The 26,359-nt window shown below is 49.3% G+C and overlaps 8 protein-coding genes across 8 annotated transcripts; 3 read left to right on the top strand and 5 right to left on the bottom strand.

The window, feature by feature from the left end:
* Positions 1 to 1,164: 1,164 nt before the first annotated feature.
* KY384_007998 (uncharacterized protein) lies at positions 1,165 to 1,925 on the top strand (the record flags this gene model as incomplete). The annotated part of the gene is made up of 2 exons (XM_044816487.1): positions 1,165 to 1,224; positions 1,290 to 1,925. 2 exons carry the CDS (start codon positions 1,165 to 1,167, stop codon positions 1,923 to 1,925), a joined length of 696 nt encoding a protein of 231 aa, XP_044666537.1.
* Positions 1,926 to 2,556: 631 nt separating this feature from the next.
* KY384_007997 (uncharacterized protein) lies at positions 2,557 to 3,926 on the bottom strand (the record flags this gene model as incomplete). Its single annotated transcript, XM_044816486.1, has 2 exons — positions 2,557 to 3,466; positions 3,610 to 3,926. The coding sequence occupies 2 exons, from the start codon at positions 3,924 to 3,926 to the stop codon at positions 2,557 to 2,559; spliced, it is 1,227 nt and encodes a 408-aa protein (XP_044666536.1).
* A 238-nt stretch (positions 3,927 to 4,164) lies between these two features.
* Positions 4,165 to 5,467, top strand: KY384_007996 (uncharacterized protein; the record flags this gene model as incomplete). The annotated part of the gene is made up of 3 exons (XM_044816485.1): positions 4,165 to 4,501; positions 4,620 to 4,952; positions 5,016 to 5,467. 3 exons carry the CDS (start codon positions 4,165 to 4,167, stop codon positions 5,465 to 5,467), a joined length of 1,122 nt encoding a protein of 373 aa, XP_044666535.1.
* Positions 5,468 to 5,928: 461 nt separating this feature from the next.
* Positions 5,929 to 7,281, bottom strand: KY384_007995 (uncharacterized protein; the record flags this gene model as incomplete). The annotated part of the gene is made up of 3 exons (XM_044816484.1): positions 5,929 to 6,208; positions 6,403 to 6,820; positions 6,873 to 7,281. The coding sequence occupies 3 exons, from the start codon at positions 7,279 to 7,281 to the stop codon at positions 5,929 to 5,931; spliced, it is 1,107 nt and encodes a 368-aa protein (XP_044666534.1).
* A 636-nt stretch (positions 7,282 to 7,917) lies between these two features.
* On the top strand, positions 7,918 to 9,507 carry KY384_007994 (uncharacterized protein; the record flags this gene model as incomplete). Its single annotated transcript, XM_044816483.1, has 1 exon — positions 7,918 to 9,507. One exon carries the CDS (start codon positions 7,918 to 7,920, stop codon positions 9,505 to 9,507), a length of 1,590 nt encoding a protein of 529 aa, XP_044666533.1.
* Positions 9,508 to 17,567: 8,060 nt separating this feature from the next.
* Positions 17,568 to 18,845, bottom strand: KY384_007993 (uncharacterized protein; the record flags this gene model as incomplete). Its single annotated transcript, XM_044816482.1, has 4 exons — positions 17,568 to 17,665; positions 17,745 to 18,242; positions 18,298 to 18,493; positions 18,543 to 18,845. The coding sequence occupies 4 exons, from the start codon at positions 18,843 to 18,845 to the stop codon at positions 17,568 to 17,570; spliced, it is 1,095 nt and encodes a 364-aa protein (XP_044666532.1).
* Positions 18,846 to 22,910: 4,065 nt separating this feature from the next.
* On the bottom strand, positions 22,911 to 23,465 carry KY384_007992 (uncharacterized protein; the record flags this gene model as incomplete). The annotated part of the gene is made up of 2 exons (XM_044816481.1): positions 22,911 to 23,016; positions 23,164 to 23,465. 2 exons carry the CDS (start codon positions 23,463 to 23,465, stop codon positions 22,911 to 22,913), a joined length of 408 nt encoding a protein of 135 aa, XP_044666531.1.
* An 842-nt stretch (positions 23,466 to 24,307) lies between these two features.
* Positions 24,308 to 25,779, bottom strand: KY384_007991 (uncharacterized protein; the record flags this gene model as incomplete). Its single annotated transcript, XM_044816480.1, has 2 exons — positions 24,308 to 24,898; positions 25,474 to 25,779. The coding sequence occupies 2 exons, from the start codon at positions 25,777 to 25,779 to the stop codon at positions 24,308 to 24,310; spliced, it is 897 nt and encodes a 298-aa protein (XP_044666530.1).
* Positions 25,780 to 26,359: the final 580 nt, after the last annotated feature.

Below are 26,359 nucleotides of genomic sequence, written 5' to 3'. Positions count from 1 at the left end.
CGAAGTAAGGCCGAGGGTCAATCCATGACCATATATATGTAAGTATCTTGCCCACTGTACCGATGACCCAAACCGAGAAAAAGATTCTGAGCGGGTTCAAAGTCCAAAGGAGGCTTGACGCAGCGACCTGGATTGAAAGCCAGAGCTTGCTGAGAGCTTTCCCGAGCAAACCCTGAACGCCGGTCTTGACGCAGATAGTGGTACTCAAAAAAGTCTGTTTGATGTCGCTGATAACACAACACATTAGCCCGTAGTCTTAAGTATTTGGGAATGCGTGGATAGCTTTACCGCGATACTTGTCTGACTCTCACGGGAAAGAGTCGTTTACAGATCTTCCACATCTTCCCTGGTGGATTTATTGCGTATCGCTTGGGCGAGGTTCGCCTCTTGCGTTGAACCGTCGTAGCTTTGATTTGATATTCTCTGATCGGGCTAGAGGCTGCCGATGTGACATAAGCGTGGAGATAACCACTTATAGACTCCCCTCCTGCCGGCGAAGTCGAGATGGCCCCATGTTTGTCAGACCAAGGGTTGAGTCTTATGAATGCGTGGGCTACGACGTGTTAGTTCTCTAACGACCAGTGGGCACGTTCGGGTACATACTTTGGTATAGGCGATGAAAGAGGATAGCCAAAATCGCGAAGGCGATAGCAATGACCGTTCTTCTCCTCATGATAGCTGGATAAGGGCAAAAAGAAAGGCTTTGTAGGTCGAGAAGTGAAAGTGGAAATTTGGTTCAAGAATCTTGGGGGATCACATCCCGATCAACTTATGTCGAGAAAATAGGTAATAATGATACGCTAGAATCTGTCTTAACCCAATCATTGTTCTCGTGATTGTAATCAACAGATGAATGTGTGTTAGCAGCAAACCAGCCACTCTTTGTTTACGCGTCCTACAGGTAACCACAGAGACGCGATCGACATCCTTGTATGGTAAATAGACACCTCTGAAGAGATTGGTAAACACTCCTTCCTAGCAGGTCTCCAAGCAGGACTTATAAGGCCCCCCCTAACTCACCCCCTCCAAAAGTATCGCAATGCTCTCCGCATACATTTGAGATTCTTCATACAATCTACTTTTCTCTTCCACTTCCACTACATCTCAACTCGGCATCATTTACCTTACAACCGTACCACAAAACCATCATTGATTTCCGAACACATGAACACTCAAATGATCTCAAATTGGAGCCGGCTACTCTGTGGCCAGGCAAAGAGAGAAGTACGGAGAATCGTGGCCCTGAGGGAAGAGCGAACTTTCAGTGGCTGACTTACATGTACTATCAGGCACCCTCTGTCCTCCCGCCCTCCGTAACAAAGTCCACACCTGTCAATGATGACGATGAGGAGGGACAATCTGCTGGACTGTCCTCGGGTGCTCAGAAGACGCCCAAACAAAAAAAAATCATAAAGGCCGATAGCCAATGGTTCGGCATCCTCGTTATGAACGACCTAAGACTAGCACCAGATATCGAAATATATCTCGAGGGTACGAATCCTCGCGGCTCCGCTGAAGATTTCTTTCGCGGTTCTTTCCAATTCTCGTTCGGTCATAAGGAAAACGACAACCCTTTTGCAAATCTAGACCTTCAGACTCAGAGCCAGGCAATGGTCAGGCTATTCCTTGTTGAGGGGAGATTGAAATTCGTCGACACGTTTACACGTGTTCGACGGCTGTTTGTCTGGTTGTATTTCCATGACTTCGTAACGACCACCTGGGGCAAGAATGCGCGCATCAACAAAGTAAAGGTGGAGAGCCTTATCACAGCCCTCGGCCTTGATGTTACAGATTCGAACATCAGATACTATATGACCTTCTGGCAAAATATGAATCAGCGAGGCAAGCATTTGGAGGCCTTGGTTCGAGTATTTGGGCCGGGGAGTCTGTTTTGGCTCCAGAACGAATTGACCGAGGATTTGTAAGTCGTCTGTCTTGAAATTCTTTCTGGCTTGTCAATAATGTTAGGACTCGTTGGGGCTTCATGCTAACAAGCTATCTAACAGCGTTTTGAAACGAATGACTCTCAGTGGGCCAACGTTTGACAAGGCAGTAACCAGGCTGCATGAGCTTGATCTGCGCGGTAAGGTCGAGAAGCAAGGAAATCTACTGGGTCTGAATATACGACGCTACTTGGCGCATCAGTGTCGATTCCCCACCTCCTGAGGACAGACGGAAGTGTCTCGCTTGAAATGTCTTAGCATGGCCTTCTTAATTCCAAGAACATGTGTGCAAGATGAGAAGAGTACAGAACGCTAGATAATCAGCGAGATTGAAGTGTTCAATATCTCGATGTCTAGAACAAACATAGGGATCAATTTGTCCTGCGGATGATGGAACACACGCATTCTTGTCATGAGTAAATACGTATGCTATACTTTATTCAGAACAGAATTCATGATCTATGAGATGTCGATCAAGACGCTCAATCTCTTCTTGAGATGCAAGTTCAGCCCCTTCAAACCCCCGACTTCATGCCGACGTAGCCGCTGGCCGAGCTTACTACGAACGCTTCAGGGCCTCACAACGAGCCGAAAGAGCTGTCTGGTGCAAAGCTTAGGTATCTCCTGGTCCTAACAAAGGAACGCATTCTAACTCGTTCCAAAAAGCCTCAGATGTATCAACATCAAACATCTGGCAAGCGACCATGGCATTGAAGAACATTTTCTTCAGCTTTTGATGCTGGCTTTTAGTTCCTTTCGTGATTGATAGACTCGCTTCTGCAAACCCTAAACCCATACTAGTTTCGCCGAGATCGTACACCCACTGTTGCACCTGGCTGGCCCAATGCTGTATGTCACCCTTCAGTTGAGACATCATCTCAATGTCGTGCCCCAGAACCCTTATCTCTTGCTCGGCGTCGTAGGTTGCATTCAAGACGGCTTCTTCAGAAGCCCGCAGGTGAAGCTGATAATCTAATCTCGCAAGCGCTGCCTTGGTGCTCTCGTCTTGTCGCCGACTCTTCGGAATGCGCAGGACCTTGTGAACGTACTTCTCTCCACAAGCTTCTGAATCCACCTCGCTCAGGACCTGACTGTGATGCTCTTTACATTTCTGCCTAAGTCTTTCAAGTTTTGACAGTAGTAACTTCCCACGCCGCTCCGCTTGGTCGATGTATAATTTCGTGTCGCGAATGACCTTCAGAGTCTCCTGTGGAGTCCCAAAATGATAGTATTTCACTTGGCAAGCTAATACCGAAGTAAACTGTCTGTTCAGAGCAAACATCGACTTGTTGTACGATGCTTGCCTGGTCAACATTAAAGCCGACTCATCCTTTAGACTACATGATGCGAAGCTGTTCTCAATGTCTAGACCACTCCCAGTATGTTGACGCAAGCCTCCGTTCTCACGATGAGGTGTCCACTCTTTGAGACTGACGAATCCGATTGCGGGCTTCAACACCGGATATGAAAGCATTGCAAGGGCGTATAGGATGAGGATGGCTAAGAGGCCAAAGACAACGTGCCTGCACTCGTTAATATTATGAAGATTTTTAGGAAAGCAATCAGCGGACTTATAACTCCATCTTCTAGGCATGGCATGGGTTACGTTGGACCTAGGCACTAATGCCGTGCTCGTCTGGGGGTTGCGGGAGAAAGGAGCTATTACCAAGTGAGTATGTGTTCGGTATCCTCCTCCCGAGTCTTTTCACACGTACTTGCAGAAGGTACCCATTCCGAGGCACCGCCTGGTAACTGGCGGCGACGAGCATATGCACCCTCTGTAGGGTTCGCACTGTACGCCACTAGACTAGCGATGTCGCTCATCGCTCCCCTTTGTACAGTACTCAGATCGACCACCGCAAGTTGATCGGAGTCAGGAACCTCTGAATGTTGCTTGACCGTCGATTTGCGAATAGCTGTCTGACTTAACTTGGGAAGTGGGAATATGAGCTGTGATGGCAACCTGCGCGTTTGCGTGTGCATCGCGAACACGCTAGACTTGCCGTGATTGTTGTTTACTGTACACGTGTTGTGTTGATAACATAGCAAGTTAACACATTGCAAACGCGTGATTGATTGCTCTGTAGATCGACACCCTAGGGACTACTAGCACTGAGATATTGATCCTGTATCCTGCTCCAGAACTGAAGTTTGGAATTACCTAGACTCACAGCGCACACCTTGCAACGCGTCGTAGCCACACGAGATGTCCTTGCCCAGCATGTTGAGTACCATACTCAAAAGCATGTGCAATAGCTTCTTCAAGCGGATTCTTTGGGTAGCGGTCTTTATGGTCATTTTAATGAAATTCGAATACGATAGCTGCGAGATCCTAGCCGCTCATTTCATGGTCCATCGATACAAAGACAGGCTGCCCTACCTGATTGGGAGAGACTTCTGGGCGATCAACGAACAAGAAGAATACCAGGTGTGGCTATGGCTGGCCATGGTCTACCTTGTCCTAGATATCCTCCTCGCGTGTTGCTTGTATGATTGCGCATTCCTCCTGCATATTGCTCATGTAATTGACGATGCTCAGGGTACATTGGATCCAGCCAGTGAGATTCAATGGCCCTGACTTACACAACAGTCGCCGTCCCCTCACCTCGACTTTATCCGACAAGGCTATCCCGCCATCTTCTCCCCAAGAGCAGAGAGTCGCAGCTCTACCCACAGCTCTTCCCACCACTCTTCCTACAACTTCACCCACAGCTATACCCATTGAAGGGTTTGGACACGAAGAGTCGGGGAGTTCTGACCTACCAGTGCCAAAACGCCGAGACTCGTTGGGCGCCGATGACTCTGACACTTCGCGAAATGGATTACAAGTCGGACCAGAGGCTGATGCTACTTCCTCACAAGAGGCTGACGAATCGAGATCCAGCAGCTTGACCCCAGTAAGAGATCAACCCCTAGAAGCCGAAAATACGTTCGCACAAGAGGATGACCTGCCTCCTCCGTACGGAGACGCCGTTGCGGAGAATACCCGGCAGATGATTGGCGATGAAGGTAAGTGGAGCGTGTCCATCAATTGTTCGGAGAATCCAATTCGCTGACGTTTTACGCTCCTAGTGATGCAAGATGCTCCGGTGCTGAGTCATTTTAGCGAGCTCGACATGATCGAGCGGGCGGAATGCGAGGCTATCTTGAAAGACAGATTCAAGCCTTACCAAATGAACTATAACATCACTGATCTCACTTTTTCCGAGACTATTCCAGATGATACTACGATTCAGGATGAGTGGGAAAAGCTCGAAGAAGCCTGCCTTTCGCCAGATGTCCCTGAGGATATAGATCTTCGGCCATATGGGAGGACAAGATGGTTGGAAATGGATACTTTGAAGATCTGGATCCGTTATAGGCTCAACAAACATGAGGGAAACTTCCCTCCAAATTATGTTACTATGCAAGGTCTATCTGCACTCAGTATAAAAGCGAGAGCCCGAGAACGTCGAAAGAAACGCTCGAGGGAGACTGCAATAGTATTGTCGACGGGTGACAATCAACAGGCAGAGGAACAGTGAAACCGGGAGGTATCATCGTGGGCAATCATGTCGTGGACCTCCAGCGCAAAGGGGAAAAGAATCTCGCGACTGAGCTCAATTTGGGGGTGAGCTAAATATGGGCAACTTGACTGATTCTGTCAAGTATCATTGCTGAATCAGCAGTCCGAATAATCTAATACTTGCAATAGAAGATGCAGCGGGCTATTACCTATGCTTGATCGATCCTGCATAACTGCGAAACTTTATTCTGCAATCATTGTTATATTCAATATATTTAGTCCCATCAAACATGCCTACTCCCAGGTCGACCAACGGCGACTTCGTAGTCGGTCACCGATCGATGAAAAGCTCCTTTGATCATCGGGCTTAAAGCCGTCCTTTTCAGCATTTCTCGGGTTGTGCGCTGGATTACCCAATGTAGCGATCCCCCAGGGATTTGATGTACTTAAAGACAACCCGCAACACGGTACCTCCTAGATCTATCCGTTCCTTTGTGATTGAAGATATTTGAGTTGCTTGACCGCTGCACCGAAGCTCAAGCCATTGTCACGGTCATACTCTGATTTCAGGTACTTTGCCGCTTCACGACGCGAAACTCTGCTGCCATCCTCGTCTTGAGGTCTGAATTTTTGAACAACCTCGACCAATCGTTGTACATCAGCAGGGTGCCTTCTGATTTCGTCCCAGTCGTGGCCTTTGGACAGGTCAGCATGCAACTCGCGTATTTCACGATCCCATGCGCTCAAGCGGGGGCTACTGCTAGAATCTCGCTGGTGAAGTTATGAGTACCACTTTTTACCCGCTCGTAGACACCGTACAGATCCTTGACGGATGTGTCTAGATGTGGCCCAGGATTCCTTGAACTTTCCGGAGGCCATTCAGGAGCTTGCAAACTACGATACGTGGGGGTGCGAAAGGGTATTGCTGATTTTACCGATCTAGAGTAATCCCACAAGCGATGTTGCTCTTTTGTTAGCAAGGCCTCAAGTCTTGGACCCATGTTGGCTATTTCCTGTGGAAAATCCTTCCACTTCTGATTCAGGAAGCCTTCTCGGACCAATACACTGTGGGCCATGGATTGTTTGGTAAGTGTCCCATACCCGTAAGCCAAGTCACTTTTAGCCTCCCAGTCATACAGCCGGTACTTCAAGTAGGGTGGTAACGGCCAATTGAAGAACTTGTCAAGAGCTCTGAAAGCATGTAGATGCGACGTCAGAAAGAGCGACCATCGACTGAGCTTGGTGTGATGGTTCTTGTTTAAACCCATCAGGCGTTCGGCAATCTCACCAGCTTCATCGGCAAAGTCACATAATGAGAACCCCAACGCCTCTAGGTCGTCTAAGGGACCATCTCCAACATCGATCACGGATGCTGTTCCCTCGTTAGCGGACTTCTGCTCGCTGAGAATTCAAAGCTCCCTTACAAATCAGATCCAAGAGACCGCTCTGAGGCCCGTAAGGAGCATTCTGATTCAGAAGCATCTTGTGCCGCTGCTCCTTCAAGACCTCAATCCGATAGCGAACTCGATTCGGCGCAAGCGCTATGTTATACAAGTCCATCGAAACTTTGGGAGGCTGATCATGCGGCCATGCTAATTTAATGCCCGGCGAATTCTTTTCATGGACTTCGCTTTGAGGCAAGACCCCGCAACGTCGACAATCCAGCCATCCCTCCGCGGACTCACATACCTTGGATACATTGGGCCACAACAGTATAATCATCCAAGCGTAGAGATGAAGCTTGAGTAATGTTTTGCAGATGACCCAGGCCTTCTTGGCAACCCATCGCCGATGGAGTTCGAAATCGCGATCTTGATTGGAACGCCGCCCCATGATGTTTTGGTAGAGCTGTGAGTGCCGTCTTGTCAAGTCCATCTTTATGAGATCCCACAAGTCCGTCATCGTCTCCCAGGCTGAGCTCCATCGATCTCGTACTTCTCGCCAGCTCGGCACCTGGAACCAGGAAGGCATAGGGATGACTTGTTGCATAGGCGTTCGGTGAGTGTGGAGGGGGGCAAGGTGAGAGCTGTTGAAACCGACGAATCAGTTGTCTGATGAAGATGTCGACAAAACCACAATTTTCGACAAAAAGCGGGCGATGTGATCGATGCTCAGAGCTGCTGAAAGCAGGCCCACAAGGCTAGAAAGATCCCAAACCATCCAGTACACGTGTTGATTGCTGAAATCGGAGCTTTGCTGATGTGGACACGTCACGTCTGGTCGCCTACGGCAACCTGCGTTTGATTTCAAAGCAAACAACCGCTTGGTGAGTATAAGGCCCCCGGAGACGCCCTTCCCAGCCCCGGACACATTCTTTCTCTTTCATGCTCAACATCTCAACATCTGGTCTCTCATACACTTCTTGCTTTCGAAGCTACTACTGAGGACTCCCCAATTTACAAAGCTGAGCTGACATCATTCGCTATTTCTGCAACAAAACCACCCTGAACAACGCTACAGTCGAGCAAAATGGCGGATGACGATGCGACAGGCTCGAAAGAGCCGCAAGGAGCTACTACTCTGCGTGGGCCATCAGCCGATGATCCTGGAGAGAATCCCACGCAGCAAAGTCAGCTGCAAGGCGAGCATGATGCAGGCCATTCTGTACACAATGAAACCAATACTAATGTACCTTCATTTTCAACAAGTGACTTGAATGTGCAGGAATCTTCTACCGAGAATGCTGGCCTAGCCCAGGGACCTTCTGAGCGCCCTCGGGAAGGCCGTGAGGGCGAGATGTTGCCAAGTCTGCAACAACGCGTAGCGGGAGATGACGGAGGCCACATATCCACAGAGGAGAGCGCAAAGATCAATAAGAATAGAGCTGGCGAAGAGAAGGCAGTTGAAGTCGATACTACCGAGACTACCCAAGCAAGAGCGGTAGCCGACCCAGATGCAGAGCGCGCTCCGCCTGCAGAAGATTCATCCTTATTCGACATCCCATTCCCTGGGATGAGGCGTGGTCCTAATTCTGATCAAATGCTTCTACTGTCGGCACTGGTGGCGAATTTATTGAGCAATTACGGCCCAAAGGTAATGCTAGCAGAGTCTACGCCCACCAGGCAAATTCTTGACCAACTTCAGCACATGGGATCCGAGTCTGATATGTCACCGGCAGACCTAGAAATTGATGAGCTCTTAATGAAAACACCTGAGAAACTCATCAGCGTATGTCGAGAATACAGTGGTAATTACATGGCCACTGAGGAAAAACCCTTTGGTGCCTCTTTGCGCAGGATCTGCTTTGAAACCCTTACCATTGAGGAGGCTAAGGGCAGTATATGGAAGCAAGGCTGGTACGCGATCTCAGGGCGAACGGCCGAGTTCGCTCGATCTATGTTTGACAAAACCAAGAAAGCCTCCTTTGATATCAACGTTGTGCCACGCTACTTGAAAGATTTACCCGGGAACGCGTTGCGCGCTGTGGCAGGGACCCACGAATGGATCGCTAATAATCCTGGAAAGTCCATGATCTTATTCACTGCTGTTATTACAATTGCTGGTCTTACGATCGCCAAATCCAAAAGGAACGACTTGGATGACGCTGGGTCTGGCAGACATCAAGACGGCAGTGATACAAAGGACGGAAGCACAGAAGGGCAAGGACCCATGATGGGTGACGATAGAAGTACCGATACAAGTCACAAACGAAAGGCTTCTGAGACCCTGACGGGAGAGCGCTTTCCCAAAATGCAAAAACTCGGTGGCGAGAAGACTCCGCCTGGGCAACAACAAGAGAATATGGATCTAGATAATGAGCAACGTGAACAAATTGCAGTCGTGGCTCCCGCCGAAGTCCTTGACATTAATAAGAACACGGTTGATGAGAGCCAAGGGACGACAGATGAGACCAAAGATAAAGAAGACAGCGAAGCCACTCTGGTGGAGTTCCAGTGTCCCCAGATGCACGAGAATGTGGGACTGAGATCCCCGAAGCGCAAGCGTCGTAGTCCGGGGCAAGCATCGTCAGCCAACCAATCGAGCAAGGAGGCGGAGGAACCTGTCAGTCCTACGCCAAACCCAAAGAAGACTGATCAAAGCTTTGAGATGCGCGAGTAGTCAGTACAGTACAGGACTCACTAGAAGTTTTCGTGAAGAACGAGATCGATTTTGTCCCTCTCACTCTTTAACAGATCTCATACTTTTGTTCAGGGTGAGTTCAATATAGCTGTTTCGGTACGTCAAGCAGTATCTCAGAGACGAGGAGGAATAAGATTCCAAGGTATTTTCAACAAATTACCGCCATGTATTGCTTTAGACTCATGCAAATCAAATCAATGTTCCATCTCGAATCGCAGATCTATTCTTCCATGCCCTTGCCCCAAGAACTCCCGTCCGAACGTTTTGCCGAGAATGCAATCATGAAGTCGACCCCCACCGTGCTTTTACTTTGCTTCAATCTCGAGTGGCTTCGTAGTACGATTGAATCCGGGATGTTCTTTTGTAGGAGGAGACCACCTTCGCTCTAATGCCAGCCAGATATCCTTGCAAGACTCCCATTGCCAAATCACTACCGCAATAGTGCCTACCACTCCAACAATGATGAGAGCCCATAATTTATTCCTTCTATACCATTTAATCACCCCGATGATGAGCTGGCAGACCTTAATCAGCCACTTGAGCAATTTCCAAGTCATGGGCGCGAGAATATACAGCAAGATGGCGAGAGGGATGTACAGTAGACACGCCTGTAGAAAGTCGACAGCAATACAGGGTTTGAAGGCTGGCAGATAGTCTGGCCACACAGGTGCCCACGCTGCCTGCCATTCATTGAGATAGTCGAATGCGTACATCTTCACTTTGCCGAGCCCGTCTTCGATCGTACTGAGCCCAGCCAGTCGGAAGAGCGTCAATACCTCTCTTTGAGCAGGAAGGATCAGCGGCTGACTACAATCCCGATCGTATGTCCGTATCCAGTGTACGAGTCCTACAACGTCTCCAACGAGATGTGATACGCAGCTGAAGACGGCCCACCACAACCAGGAGCCAATGGTGGACATGAACGCCGAACAAGGTCCTCCGACGTAAGTCTGGAATAAGGATTCCATCTCATACTGCAGTGGATGAGTCAGTCTTTGTCTTCACTTCATCATAGTACTGCACGAAGAGGAGGAGGGGCATTGGGGGGTTCTTTCATACAACTTTACTTCCCAGCCAGGCGAGCCCAAGAGCGATATATTCTCCCCACCAAGCCAGGCAGTAGTCGCGTAGAGCACCGGCACAACTTGGAGATCTTGCCCCAACGATCATGAGAGTCACCAGAAGGGTCCACCAGTCTAGCCTATGGCCCGGAAAACACACCCAGAAGAAGATGTCGGCGAGGGAGGTCTTCAGGACAGCCCATGTTTGGTGGGGCCAGCTTTTCACCCGCGCATGTCTTGCATACCTTGCACCGATGACCATGAGCGGTACAATCGTGTTCCACCTGTCTCGGTCCCGAAATGGGAGATTGGCACAGAAGAAAGCGCCGAGGAAAGCTAGGAAGATGCACGCTCTGTGAAGCCAGACATTGGTCGCCTCATCTTGTTTTTGATCAAGAAAGTCGCATCGAGACAACACAACGCCGGCGCGATCCGCTTCCAATGTCGTACGCTGAATCGGAGTCATATTTCTTATAATGGTAATTGTTGTCCTTGAATCCAAATGGGATGGAGATGAAAAGCAACGGAATGTTCAGCGAAAATAGACAGCTCACGAGCGCTTGTGTGTTGTTGCCTAGCTTGTGTGGCTATATGCGTCCCTGCATGCTGTTTGTTGTTCATCAGGCAAATGAGGCATCACCCCCCTAGAAGACTGATGGTTAAGAATAGACTGGCGATTATTGGTGCGATTTCTCTTAGTCACCACATATCATTGAAGATATTGGACTTCCGGATTCTAAGTCGGCCCGCAACCACCCAGCTTGGGTGGTAGGATCAAAGTCGGCCCGGCCGAGGGGTGTAGTAGGAATAAAGGCCTTTCTTGACTCCACAGCAACCGTAGACAAACCGTCAAGATTGCGGGGGATGTAAAAGATCATACATTTCTCGTGCTCATGCCTGCACGATCTGAGCCTACCATCAGACATTCGCAAAAATAACACTCGCCTCCGACTTCCAAGGCAGTAATGAGAATCTTGTGCAGCCTACCTTTGATCCTCCAAAACTCCCTCCTACCACTCTGGATTCTCCGTAAATCAAGATAGGTCTTCTCAGTTAGGTGACATGGGATTTGTCCGCGATGTGCTTGCCCTAGCCGGCTCGCGCAGCCCGCTGGCGCCCTCTTGCCCCTGACTCTGGCTCACAATGTACTCACGGCGGATCATCTACGGTAGGAGATTGCCCTAAAGGCCACGAGGCAGTAATACTAAGTGCATGGCTGATAGAATGCGCGTAGGAATGAGGGTCTCTGCCCCTGAGCGGGAGCAGTCCCATCGGCCCCTCTGCCCCCACTTCTCTAGAACGTAGATGTCTTCTTGCCAAGAGTGGTAGTGACCATGAGAAATATTGGTGCCTATATGGTGGTGGACTTGGAGCCGAAAGGCAGCATGCTCAGGTATCGAAGAGAGGCAAATCGAAGACTTGAACAGACGGGGCGAAAGAATGTCCGCTGCCCTCCAGTCTTTCGCGTGGTTGATCGCCTACACCCACCGCCGAAGTCTACCACAAACCGCCGGTCCATATCTGCACACCCTCTCCGTGCCTCTCTTTGATACCTATGGCCGAATACTTGCACTCCTTCGCTCAAATGCAAGCAAGATCAAAGCGAAAACGGCTTAGAACAAGAAATCATGGAAAGCTAAGGGCTGAGTTACGGTACTGGTTGAGGACGTCGGATGAAAACTAACATCTTACCGAGTAACGCACTCCACCCTTCTACTAGAATCTTCAAAATTCAGTTTGACTCAGCCTCTACTAGGTTCTTCCTCGCCGTCACTCCATCACAATTCCGAAGTCTTGATCTAGTGTGCACCGAGCACCTGCGTCACCCCACTTCACCTGACAGGCTGGCTTGTGAGAGATGTGATACTGAGACAGATGCATCATCAACATATCCTTCCGCCCATTGGTGAAGGACAACACGAGGTCATTAGCTCGTGCAGCTTGCCTCGACCACCCAAGATGGAGCGCCGGTAGGCTCTGCGCCTCTCTTCGCCCTTACCCCTCCTTATACCGGAACGTTGTCACACCTGATGAAAGACTTCAAAGCACGCCCAAACAATACGAAAAACCCCCAAATCTCAACAAAAAGCTTTACAAAAGAGATCGACCAAGTTTGAGTACCAGATCAATGATACTATTTAATACGACCAAGTCTCATTAAATATCGAGGCAATGGCCTAAGATCAAGAGAGTGGACTGTCCTCTTTGGATCAACATTTCATCTTTTCAAGAAGTAAAGCACAATCAGGACTATTAGCTTCGGGTGTAGATAGCTCAACCTTTCAAGGATATGCCAAAGAGAAGCGAGACATAACGAATCTCAATATGCACCCCTACTACCGTAAAATGCAAGTCTCTTTAAAGCTCATGATTAGCTAGCTGTCTTATTGCCACAAAAGGCTCCTACTACCAGCGCATCCGCTCTGATTACCAGATAAGGTGTGCTGTGCTGTTGCCCATGCGTCATGGAGCATTCCTTCCCTTGCGCCCCCCCAAAACCCCCCGACCTTCCTGCTATCCCTATGGGCATGATTGGCTTAAGTTCGATGTCCTCTCCCCTTTTTTCTCCCCCTGCATAGCAAGTACTCTCTAACCTACCGCACTACACTGAAACAAACCCTCGACACATCCCATCGTGCTATTATCCCGAGACTGTTGGCTTCGCAATAGCAAAGTAGAGTTAGCAAAACGCTTTCTTGCACTCGCAATCTCACAGCTCAAACGACTTCCCCCTGCAGATGGCTGGTCCGTGAGCTCATGAAGCGTTATCGAACGGACACGCTGAGGAACATTTAGGAGCAAGACAGCGAATAGTCTTTTACACCAGAGCTTCCTTCTCAGCCTTCTTTCTACGCTCTGCCCATCCCTCCCATCCGGTGACTATGCCTATCCTATGCCGAGTGGGCTTTCATTCCCCAATCGCTCTGCATCTCTCCTCCCTTGCCCCTTCATCCCTTTCCATGTCCCATACCACACCTTGGATCAAAAAGGGCCTTTTTGAATCAAAGTCAAACGCGTAATAGGCGTTTGCGCCAAGTGCCCCGCAAAGCCTTTTTCGGCGTCGAAATCGTACCGCGAACAGCGTCGTTCTCCCCCCTGCGCTGACACGCTCACGCTGACCAGGGTTTAGGGGGCGGAGACGTGGAGTTCTGAATGTGGCAGTCACGGTCTATGGTCATGCTTTTGGAGAAAGGGGGGAGACAGTCTGGTGTCGTCGACCCTGCGCTCGAGAGCGGTATTTTGAGATTGTTCAGCAGTGCTTGGAAGTCCTTCTGCAGGGTTGCACCGATAGCATCGAGATAGTGTTGGATATTGCCTTGTCTGTTGGGGGTTACTTTGAAGGGTTGCGGGGGGATGAAATGACGGTGTGGGAGGTATTGCAGGAGCCTGTCTGACTGTAGGCATTGGGAGGTAGCCATTTGTTGGCGTCATGAGGTATCTAGTGAGGTGAAGAGGTCGCAAATAGTGGAACGGAATAGATGGGCGGGGATTAAGGTGGCCTGTTTTGTTACCTCTGGGGCTTCTTTCCTTCATCTTAATGGGGACAAGGCCTTGTTGATGGGGCAGCAGAAGAGCGGGTGGTGTTGCATAGCAGTCTTATTCTTTTTTTACCACAAGTACTTTGGGACGTACAAGAGGACGAGGAAGAGAGATAAGAGGGGGGCTAGGCAACAAGAGTAATGGAAATGATGGCGATGCTCTAAGTGATGGCTAGAGAAGTGATTGTGGAGGGGTTAGAGGGGGTCGGTGGGACGGTTTTGATGGAGGTCGGGAGCGTTGTTTGCGGCGAGAGTCAATGGTCTGGAGGCGAGCGAGGAACGGGGTAGGAGTTGGAGGTGGGCAAGTGCCAATGGCAGATGATGGACTTTTAGCCTTCATACCAGCAGAATGATGGCGAGGGACAGAGGGAATTGGTTGAGAGAAGAGACTTAGGCTGTCGGATTAGCTTATCGAGCGAGCTGATGGAATGTGCGGAAGTGACTTTGTAGTGGGCGGGGAAAAGTATGTCGGCATGAGGAATCCCTCGGAGTGATGAGGGAAGGATACCGTGATATTGCTGGCAGCCTTTTTGGACTGCAGGTGAAGATTCAAGGCTGTGGACAGGCGGCTCATAAAGCGGGAGACTAGAGATGGAGATGGTGGTGGATTTTGTGAAGACGCCCCGGCATTCGAATCATTTGATAAGCAGCATTGTGCGTAATGCTTTTCTAATGTATCTGCAAGAAGGGGGCTTCGTATGCAGTCCATGATACTATGTGTAGCTAGATCAGTAGAGGTAATTCATCGTGTTGTTGGAAGTCGTGACGGGAAACGAAGAAAGTGGAAGTGATGATATTTAATGTCGTTGGTGGAACTTGTTCCACTTAATGAGTGAGAAATTTCTTAAGAGCGGTAGGTAAGCCGAAAAGATTGTTGACGAGGCAGAAGAGAGCGAAAGTTGGAATGCGAAATGCTGGATCATTTTTTAGCGCTGTATGAGGTGGCTGTGATGATGTGGTTGCTTCGCAGGGCTCAAAATTTCTCTTCTCGCTGGTAGTTTAGGCAACCGAACGTACTCTCTTTGAGTAGACTGATTGTTGTAGAAGTAGGCGAATAGACAGACGAGCTTCAGGTGATGGACGACTGAATCATGGAGACGAGATCTTGTAATTCCATATCACGACTTCATGGCCCCTATCTGGTTGTGATCGCCAGCAAATTCTACTACACTTCTCGTTCTACCGCACCTGCTGGCACCGTCTTTTCCAACTCAGAGGTCGTGGGTGAGTTTCCAAGTTCGAATTCGCGTTCGAATTCGACCTCACAATGTACAATAGTCTTGACGCACTTGTGCCACGACCTGATCTTCTCTTGACTTTTCCGAAGTTCTCATCCTGGCTCTCCTTGCCGTCAACCAATAGCTTGACCGTTCTCTCAGCGATTGGGCCCTTCATCCATGGAAAATTGACGGTCAATAGCTTCACCGGCACCCACAAGCGCCTCGCCACAGATATGACGCGAAAGATGCTGTTTCAGTGATGTCAAAATGGGATTCGGAGGAACGGTTTTTCATCTTTCGCTTTAGCTGTAAGTCGTTGAATGGCCGGTTCTCAATAACTTTTCCGTCTCCAAATGGAATTGGGAAGACAGCCAATACAACCTTCATAAACTGAGGCTGATTGAGAAGTATTGCGTTTCCGGCTCCGAGCCTCTTAATGTAGCGGTGATATATTGATGTGCTCCCATAAGTCCATATCACAGTAGACCTGGTTGTGGGCGGGAACCCTACTCATCCTCCTGTCGATCCTATTGGGTTTTGATTTGGAGCCCCACACTCTCCGGCTCCATTAAGTAGGGTAATGTGGAAGCTTGCAATCCGCCACCCAGGACAGGCACTTCCAGCCCTATCGTAGGAGTTTTGGTAGCAGCAGAGAGAGATCGGCCTTATATACAATGTCCGTCCTCCATCGCGCATGCAGACAAACGAGAAGACGCCAAGGCGCTGTACAGAAAATGCTTGGAACATCGCAAAGAATCATGTAAATCTGGCTGAAATCTTTTCTGCTCGTGAAAAGCGGGCGTAACGTTGATTGCCTCTTCTCTGATCTGCCCTCGTTTCTTCCTCGATCCCTACTGCATGCTCTTTGATATCCTTTTGCCTTCGATCCTTGATATAAGACTTTCGCCCCTAGAAATTCAGCATTTCTGCTGGGAAAGTTGCTAGCCTTCATGGTGTCTTGCTGCTCTTGTACATCTTGGCAGACTTGAGATATCTGCACGCAAAGCTGCCAGTCCTAGTTGTGTCTCGCTTCTCAAAAAGGTAGAAGGTTGGCCAGGGGTCGCCAGTCCGTGTTCTAGTCTTGAACTGATGTCTCGCTCGTTAGATATCTCGATATTTGCTGACCGGGGTAGGCCAGGCCCCAAGTCGAGGTGCTGGCCAAGGGGGCAGTCCAAATTCTTGATCTTGAGCCAAGGTCTCGATATGTTGAGGACAAATCATGTAAGTCCGTTTGGACCTTGTGTCTCTCTTTCGCCGGTCTGGTTCCCCCCTCGATTTCCTCGTCCATCATGGCCAGCTGCATCAACAATAAGGTCATTCATCACGGGCTACAATCCGCCAGACACTTTATTTCAGACCGTCGCTTCTCGACGTCAAAGCCTCATTATCTTCTTACACTAGGTATCGTGCCGTGCATCCTCCTGATTCAACTCCCTGTCAATTACGCCGCCGTCTTTTGCCTGCATGACAATCCTGCCCAGTACTGAGGCCCCAGCGATCACTTGGGACTGGCCTAAGGGACGGGCACCCTCGGCGCCGAAGAATCAAGTGCTTCGATCTTGGAGAAGGATGAGGCGTAGGAGGAGGAAATGGAGGTCGATGGGAAGAGCTGGGTGAATTGAGGAAGGACTCGTTATTGGCGAGGAATGGAGGTTGCAAAGCAAGAGATGGTTGGAAATGGAGGAAGCAACGACGAAGGAGTGATGCGGACAACCCTCACAATCTAAGTTGAATGGTAAATGACACCATCGTGCTTTTCTTTTTGAATAAGTCGAAATGTAAGTCCTGAGGTTCTTCTAGAGGAGGTTGGAGAGGCGGTGGATGGGGATGGGGATGCGGGCAGATGGCATGGTAGCAGCTGAAGGGAAGGCGGGATCTGGACGGGCTGGCCCACAGGACCGTGACTCCTTCTACTGTATTTCTCTCTATTCGTACGGGAGACCTGCCGACTCGAAATCTGAGGCCCCTTTTTCAGGCACTCTGATCTGCTGTCTAGCCCCGACCCATCTCCAAGTACCACAGCTTCCTTCGATGACCTCAATGACATCCTACCATTCGTCATTTGATTTCTGCGCCTGTATATCCCGCCGTCTCAAGCTTCTCAATCCTGGTCCAGTTATTGATGTTTCGTTTTCTTTGGATTGACACCCGTGTTTTTGCCCCTCAGCTCTACAAGATGACAAATGCTGAAGTAGCGAGTTTTGTGTGTTTCATGAGCCTTAAGTGGTTCCTTGAATGATATGCGCGATCTGATTTATGACCTCGGATGAGAAAACAGCCATTTCGTTCTTGAGTTCTGAATCAAGAGGTCCAAGGACTAAAGAGGCACATGACTTGTGTTAGTCTATTCTATTGAGGCTTAAGCTCTAACCCAAGGCAAGGTATACGTTACTTACAGAGTCCTATGATGCGCGGTTTTGCTGATCCATCCTCCTGTTTATCGAGGTAGGCGATAAGGCCGCCAGACAGACCATGCCATCCACTGATACAGTGAGACCATGTCTTGCTTTCTGCCTTCACGCCATCGCTATTCAATCGGCCGGTGATGATATTTTTGACACCTGGATAAGGGAAGATGTCACGATAATCGGGTCGCCCCAACTCTCGAAGAGTGGCTTGCTGATGCCAGACATTCATGCACTTGTCCCAGTGTGTCGAAATAAGCGTGGGGTCAATCTCATCATAGTAGCCCATGCTAAATGCATAGCGATCACAGATTTCCTTTGGATCAAGCGAGGAGGCCGCTACAAGATGATCGACGGGGACCGAGGTCGCTCTCTCGTATATGAACTTCAGAAACTCGCTAGCCAGTTTGGGGTCATAGTCCACGGCAAAGATAGCGACATCCCAATCTTCAATGGCCTGGACGAAGTGACATCCAATCTCGCGTCCAACTGGAGATATACGAGTCATTAGCTTGTTCACGGGAATGCAGCCGGACATACTTACCTCTTGGTCGGTGATTAGGACTGATGTTCGCCTGGCCCTGAATTTCCCTGGGAGGGATCCAGTGCGCGCAAGTCATGAAGTACTTTTTGTCATGACCGATGAAAAAGCCGCTGCCACCACGATCACCAGTCCCATCTGTCACTGCCATACGGATTTTACCGACAGCCTTGGCAAGAAAGGCGAGCTTGGAATTACCCTGTTCAATGTCAGCATGTGGAACGGTTAAGCTGCAGACCACCATGTACCTCTCCAACGGATATTGGTGTTTCGTTGCCAGGCACTTCGAAGACACGCCGATAAAGAGAAGTCTCATCTTCGATGGAGCCATCGACCTCTATCGCAACGGCTTTTGAAAAGGTATGAGACCGCGGGTCAGGGCAGACGGCCCCAAACCTCCCCCTTGAGAGGGCCACAGGGTTGTTTACGGACGAAGTAGCTGTTACTTCTTGGGACTTCCTGGGGAATTGCGTGTCCCACGGGTTACGATTGAAGGAGAAATCGTTGTTGCAGTCTTGAAGCTGAGGGAATGATTTCTTTTCCGCGGCCATCTTGATAGCTCGGGAACCTGCATTCATGTCAAACATAGCTTGAGAAGAGCGTTACGAGATATCTGTCCGTTGAGTTTTGTGCTAGTTGAGCTGAAGAGACCGGTGGAAGTTAGAGGTAGAGGAAGATGAAGATGAAGGTTTCTTCGCATGCGATAAAGATGTACTTAATGTTTGGCCGGTCTAGCCTAACTCGGCATGACAACAACACGTCAATAACACGTTCGACAGTATCGACCCAGAAATACAAGCATCAACGAGTGGCATGGGCTGCTAGAAGTGTCAAGCCTAACACGATGTCATGCAAAGGTGGTGGGGCGTGTACTTATCCTTTTGAGCTGGAACGTAGTTACTTTCCTTGCCCACTTAGGAGATGCTCCGCGACCAGATTACATGGCGCTCTCTTGCATTTTGAGACTGGAAAGGCTAGCCTTTGTGTCACACGACAGCGTGGACTCAAAGCTTTGGAAGATCTGCTGATCCGTGCGGTTTTAGCCATGGCTTACGACGAGAGCTTAGGTTGTGACGGCAGTCGTTACTGTAGGTAGGTGGGTGATCGTAAACGCTTTCTCGACATCAGCTGTACCACTGGATACCTGATCAAAGGTCGTATGGGTGCGTTGGAGTAGCCATGTTTTGTGCCATGTAGTGACAAGACCTGGAAGAACTAGACAAGATTAGCTTCGTTGTTGAAAAGACGTTCATCTGGTGTTGCAGGGTCTCAAGTGTTCGGAGGTCAATGGAGGGAGAAGGACCGGAAGGCTGCATTGGAGAATGTACAGCGTTTGCATTGATAAATGGGAGTGAAGTCGATGGCGACGAAAATGGATCCTGAGCATAGGAAGAGATTCAAGGTGCGTAAGCAATCATATCACGGGAAACGATGACGACAATTGATGGAGCGTGCTAGCGACGAGCACCTTAATTAATGACATTCGATTACACTAAGGCGGCGACAATGCTAGTAATAGAGGCTAAAATAAAAGGTGTTTACCTACGTGGCCTAGAGCGCAGTTGTTTATAACATTTTCAAATGGGTGCTTGAGCTTGATTCTTTGCAGGCCTTAATCCCTCTATGGAGAGGTTACGTATGTGTACGCGGGTCAACATCTGGCAGAACTGGGGCAGGCCGTGGTTCGAACTTGTTAGCCGATTTGGAATGGGCTTCCTGTTGTCCGTCCTGGGGGAGGTGACCAAACGTCGATGAATCTAATCTAGGCCCCTGCAGTAATGAAGAGCGCACATTATCATGCAAGAATGGCTGACTCATGATCTATAGATTGAGAGAGTTGAGGAGTAGAGAATTTGAAGCATTCGCAAAGCTGATCTAAGAGCGAGGGCCGGATTTCAGAGACATGCTCGCTGCAGGAAATAAACTGGTCAGTGGAATGGCCTCTAAACCTAATCTATTTATAGAAACTACCCAGGGCTCAACGACGTCTGCAAGACCGCTGTTGTATAAGACATGCTTCCTGTTCCGTGTTCTCCCTTCCAAGACAAAAGTCCTCCGAAAGAAGCGGATAAATTTCCAGGGTCCGAGCCGGACGTCTTCCTGAACTCTTCATTCCGTCAAGCTCCAATGACCGGGCAATGCAGTGGGATATTTAAAGCGTGCCACTAGTGGCAGAGCACACGATTCAAGGATTTAAAGCCCGTTAACAAGCAAGCGCAATGTTGGCCACGCTTCCAGCAAGCCGCGCGCAGCCACGGCGCTCCCAAATCCTACCTACACCGATCGCTGGCATTTTGCCATGTTCAACCTTGCTGAAGACAGGGAGATCTGCTACGATAGCGTATGGACGCTCGGCTGCCAAATTCCACCTTCACAGTAAATCAAATGTTGGCATCGCTCAGGCTCGAATACTGACTGAAAGGTTTAAGCTGCTCCAATACTGGTTCAACCAGACAGTGAGAAATCGAGGAGAGAAGACCAATCGTTACCATCAACATAAGGTCAGTTTGCATGACGGAACCATCACCCTTGACTAACTCGTGAATACAGGATACACCCATTGTAAGCACTGCCAAAGCCAGGCCATCCTGATGTGGAAGCTAGCACGTCAGACTGTGGCTGGCCGTGGAGTTACAAGCTGCTCTTTCGACTGGCAAGCCGAGACAGCTCTGGCAGACCGAGTCCTCTTGAATTAGGAAGAGGCAGTGTGTCAGGTGGTGAGACCGTTTGTAGAAAATTTAGTGTCTCCATCAATCTGTTCTGACGGAGAAAAAACTTGATAGACGGAACCTTTCTAAGAAGTTGTTTATGCTCTCGAAAGCACTCTACACTTGATCGAACTAGGTACTATTCCAAGATAAAAAAAATTAGAAATTCCTGCAATTTTCTGGCGTTTGCATTCTCGCTAAGCCATCCACTCGCGAAAATACTGCATTTCTTGACACTCATTCATGACGTTTGAAGATTGCTTTGCGCAAGTAGTTGTCTCCAACGGGAGCAATATACTCGCATATCATTATAAACTTGCGTTGTTGCATTTGACCTTTTATCGTTGCATGATTTGAAGTAGAAACGTGACGCACTGTAGGTTGTGGCTTCTCCGCTAGAAGACGGGTGGATATGGCAGGGTGTTGCCCAGCACGAGTGTTTCTCCACAACACATGTCTCTATCCTTCTATAAGGCATCCATGGAGTCTCCAAACCCATCATTCGATCCAGTAGTGTTCCTCGGGAGATTATCCGCATCCAAGCCGCAGTATCTAATAAAGCGGCTCGAGTCTGGCGGCTCCTTCTGCAACGTAGCCCCATCAATGCTTTCGAACTTGTACTGTCTGTCAAGACCACTCCAGTCCTCAATTACACTCACTATCTCGGAGACCTTGCCGTATACAGCCTCAAATAAGCTCCCACGGTGCTCAGAAAGGAGCTCGATCGATCAGGGTGTGGAGTACCGGAAGAGATAGCTTCTCCACGCTGAAGAAGCCAGAAGAGCGCCACAAACAAGAAAAGCCAACTCACTCGGAATTGCGAATGTCGTAGTCATCCTTTGACGGGATCAGGAGAAGAATGAAGGTTCCGAAGTTGTCTCGAAGGATCTTCCAATTGCGTCCGCAACGTATCCGTTCTTTTAAGGGTGCAAGCTTTCTCTGATATTCGTCTATAGCTCGACCCCGTGTCCGACAAGTCGGCTGCAGATCTAGATACGCCTCTTCCCTTATCTCTCCCAGTGCCTGCGCATCAGCGCAGTCAAAGGTGAGCAGGTCGCAAAATCTTGCGCTGACCCATCCTCAGGTAGTATATCAGGTCCTCTCGATGCTTTCCTGGTCCGAACAGAAGAGCCGTGTTAGTGTTCCTCTTTTAAGTTCACCCTGTAAGTTTTAAGAAACACAAAAAAGTATTGTCGAAGGACGGATGCAACTGAAGAGTAGGCGTCTATGCTGTCTAGATCCTGGACCACATAACGCAGACCGTTGGTGGCCTGAGAGGTGGGCAGGGTTTGGTTCTGCCGGAGAGTTGTAGATATCTTGCTCAGCTGGTCGCAAGAATTGGAACCTCCAATGCTAGAAATATAGTCCTGTCGCTGGCAGTATAGTCGCCGGACTATCGGTCCGGCATCGCTCAGAGAGGGGTGCCTCAGACATTTTCTGGCTGATGGAAATCTTTGGGGATCAGCGCTGTCTGTCTGAAGAAAGCAGAAATGTCTTTTCGCTTAAAGCCTTCCGTGTCTGCAGTGATGGATCATTTCTGGTGCTTGACACGTGCACCTCCATCGCTATGGCTTTCCTGATTTCCCTGACGTCTCTTCAGCTTTCCGGCCGATGCAGACGCCCTTGCTGATTGCGTGCGAGCGACTGAACTTCGTTCGCGCATATCTTTGCTTGTGGTACTTTTCTCAGGCTCTCTTCTCTGACACTTGCATATTTTGATTCGTAGTTTTCCTGATCATCGTCTTCTGCTGGACCTCTTTCTACTCATGCTAAGCGCTTATGGGGTTTGGGATAGCTGAAACATCTCCCTTCTAGGCCCGATTGTCTAGATCTTTATTAAACTATTACACAAAAGCCTGCTAACCGTAGCTAAGGAAGAAGAGAAAGCAGCAAAGAAAAAGAATTAAATCAACCAGCCCGTGCGATAAGCTTTTCAACTATAAAACAACCTTCTCCCTCTCCCTCCTCCTCCTCCCTTGCCTCTTCCTTCTTATTCAATCGATCTGCTTTGCGCCTTCTCTTCTATCCTCGCACTGCCCCACAGCCACTCCTTACACCCTCACCGGGTTATCCAGCCATTCCTCCGTCTGCGCGACCGCTTCTCCGACACTGCATCCAATCAGCACCCCCCTGTCGCTCCCTTCCCACACGCATCACTCACATCATCCCGACCGCCCTGACCGCATCCACATAAACTCCTTCTAGCTTCTTATATCGCCTCTCCGCCTTCCTAACTTCCCAGAACTCCCAAATTGTCCCTTGCGCCTCGTTCAGTGATGCTACAATCGTATGGATCGTTTTGATAGTGAATTGGAGGCAAGCGATAGTCTGCTCTAGACTGTTTTCGAGGTTGGGAAGGCTGAAGATCACGGGCGATTTCTCTTCGTACTTCACTTTAAAGAGCAGGGCGCGGCGGAGGAGATCGGCGAGGTGGTCTGTAAGGGTTGGGATGGCGGTAGGCATGGTGTTGGAGGCGGAGGGAAAGTGGTTTATAGTAGAATAGTGGCGATTGGGTATATTTAAACAATGAAAGGTGAAAAGAAGGCTGACTTCGTTGTGAAATAAGTAGTTGTAAGCACGTTGGTATATGGTATAGGCAATTGTAAACAGTTCGTTGCGACGAAGAAAGGAAAAGAGGTCTGATTTCTAGAGAAATCAATAATTGCGGGCAGTGTCAACAGAGTGTTAAATCTTAATATTAGATTGACCCCGCACCTTCATGAAGTCATGGTGTTGGCGATGTCATTAGAGAGATCTGCTGAGCTGAGTCAAGGCCATAGTCATGACTGGCACTGTTGCAGGAGTCAGCATGAGGTCTTGCGAACGCTCCCAACGGCTCGCGCATCGCTGGAAGGAAGCTGAAAGTGGCTCAAAGATATAGTGAAGCGGTAAAAGAGGAGCGTGAGGTTGAACTTGAGATTAGAGTACGTCAGGCAAGTGCGCAAAAAGCAACGAATGGGTGGGATGAGATCGCTTTGGTCGTGGCAGCAGTGGCAAAAGTAGGAGAGAGGAGACTGTACGTGGGTCGTGACAAGCTCTGATATTGTACAATTGGGCTATGTGGGGTATCTATGCTATGCTAGCGAAGCTGATGACATGTGAGTAATTCTGCAAACTCGCGGTCTTAATCCTCGTTGCGAGTGAAGGTGGTTGCCAGGGGTGGCAATTCTGCAGGCAGCCATGGGTTCGCTGAGCTCATAATGCTTCGTAAATAAAGATGTTTTTCTCAAAATGCAGGCGATTGCAGGCGTATCTTTGTCATCTCTAGTGCTGTTGTAGTCGTTGCGGTGGTTCTGCGTAAAGTATCACGTTTCCTCGCGACGTTCCTGCAATCGCGCCTTCTTCCTCGCCTCATACTCTGGAGAGAGCTGGTCTGTGTCTGTCACGGTAGAGCCGCTCCCATTGGAGCCGAAGGACGCGGAATTTTGCGTGGACAGCAAACTTTCCGACGTGTCCTTAGCGGCTTTCTCGTTCGCTTTTCGGATGATTTCATCTCGGTGACTCTGAGCGAGGAGCCGCGCGTTGCGGAGCATCGTTGCTCCCTGGCGAAAAGTGTCGGCGCCGCCTACTATAGCGAAACTGCCTAGGCGGTGCATATGCACGTAAAGCTCCTCAATCTCGCCAGTTTCATTGCGGGGACCCGAGCGATGGAGGCAGAAAATGCTTAATACCGCTTCAGTGCCGTAGAAGGTGCATACAAACGTACGCGCGTAATCGTAGATTTCCCCAGCAGGATCGGCATATTCCATGAGTTTCGTTATGCTTCGTTTACCTAATGCGCTATCATAGAAAGCTTGTCGCCGACAGATGCTGGAATCCCCGTCGGCTCCTTTACTTTCTGCGAAGAAGTTTGGCAGACATAGTGCGTAAAGCTTTCTGGAGGGTACAATGTAGTCCTTTAGAACTTTGCGAGTTTTTAAGTCAAAATCGCCTTACAAACTGCCGTCCTAAAAATCGGGCTAGCCCTTAGTCAATTTATCAGTTGTGACTAGATCTTTCAGTCTATTGAGGCGAACATTCATTTCGTTTGGGATGTTGGTCTTACCGGTAATAGTAGGGAAGGATTCAGCTATTACTTTGTTTTCTAAACGTGCTTTCTCGTGTATTCGTTCCCACGTTCGGAAATCCTCGTTAGTAAAGCGAGTCGGCGAAAGAGATCGGCGCCGCTCCTTAAGTTTAGTTATGACTGCGTTAAAATCTTTAGGGGTGTCCAAGCAACCCTCGTCGGCACCGCTACACGAGGTCAAGATAGGGAAGATGTTGTTATCTATTAGGGCATGTTCTAAAGTTGGATTATAGGCTGAGGATGCCCTAGACTCAGGCTCCCAAGATTCTTTTCTCTTTCTGGCGTTCTGGTGGCCTTACTGCGGTTTGGGGGGCATTGCGCTTACTGATAAATTTGTTGAGTATGCAGCTGAATGCTTCTATTAAGTCAGGATTACTCTACCATACCAAGCGATACAATGCTTACGCCTCGGACGTCACTTAAGTCGGGCCCTCCGTGTCTGGCGAATTGCGCAAGCGTAGCGTGTTGAGGGGTCGTCTGCGGGGACGGCTCTGATTCGGTGGAGATGGAAGGAGAGATGGAGTCGAAGTAATAGGTCCTGCGGCTGAGTTCTTCAAGGGCAAGGGGGGTGAGGTATAACTTGGATACTCTGTCCCAGGTGTTTGGTGGGTAACAGCCAGTACGTGTGTTCTCGGAGACTGTAGAGCTGTTACTGATTTGACTGCGGCGTCGCTTGCGATCTTTAGGCAAGACGCTTGGAGTGAGAAGCATTTGCTTTCACCATTTCAGCATTTGTTGAGAAAGCGCGAGAGGGAAGAAGCTGCGTAGGATACTGAAATGATGGCGATGCAGGGTAGTGGATGAAGATGGGAAGTGGAAAGTCTGGAGGTTGTACGAAAAGAGCGCCAAGCCGAAGCGGGAGAGCTAACCGTAACAGGCAGCTGCAATGATGTTTAGTCAGCGCGGCTGATCAGTGGCTCGACGGAATAACGTTTTGGCGGCTCCCGCGATCTAAAATCCGTGATCATTCCGTTGTTCTTTGCATCGCGATGGACGACCGAAGATGTACGAATCTAAGAAGAATGGAGGGTCGAGCAAGGCTTTCATAGTGATAGAGCTGACCTGAACGCCCAGCACGACTGCCACAGGCGTGAAAGTGGCCAATCAACCATTCATCACTAGAATCTCGAGGTCAAATGGCATGGACGCATTATACTCCCCCACATGTTCTCTCCTGAAGCATTATGAGAAGTAGTATGACCGAGGACTCCTTACGAACCCCCAACTCTATGTTCGGCATCTTGCAACAACTTGTTTAAGGGCAAGGAGGTTCTTTGCTGGTGTCGAGAGC

Source organism: Bacidia gigantensis, assembly GCF_019456465.1.
Source record: "Bacidia gigantensis strain McMullin 20006 chromosome Unknown contig_283, whole genome shotgun sequence".
Lineage (NCBI taxonomy): Eukaryota > Fungi > Ascomycota > Lecanoromycetes > Lecanorales > Ramalinaceae > Bacidia > Bacidia gigantensis.
The sequence above is the reverse complement of the archived record's forward strand: the minus strand, read 5'-3'. Positions and strand labels throughout refer to the sequence as shown.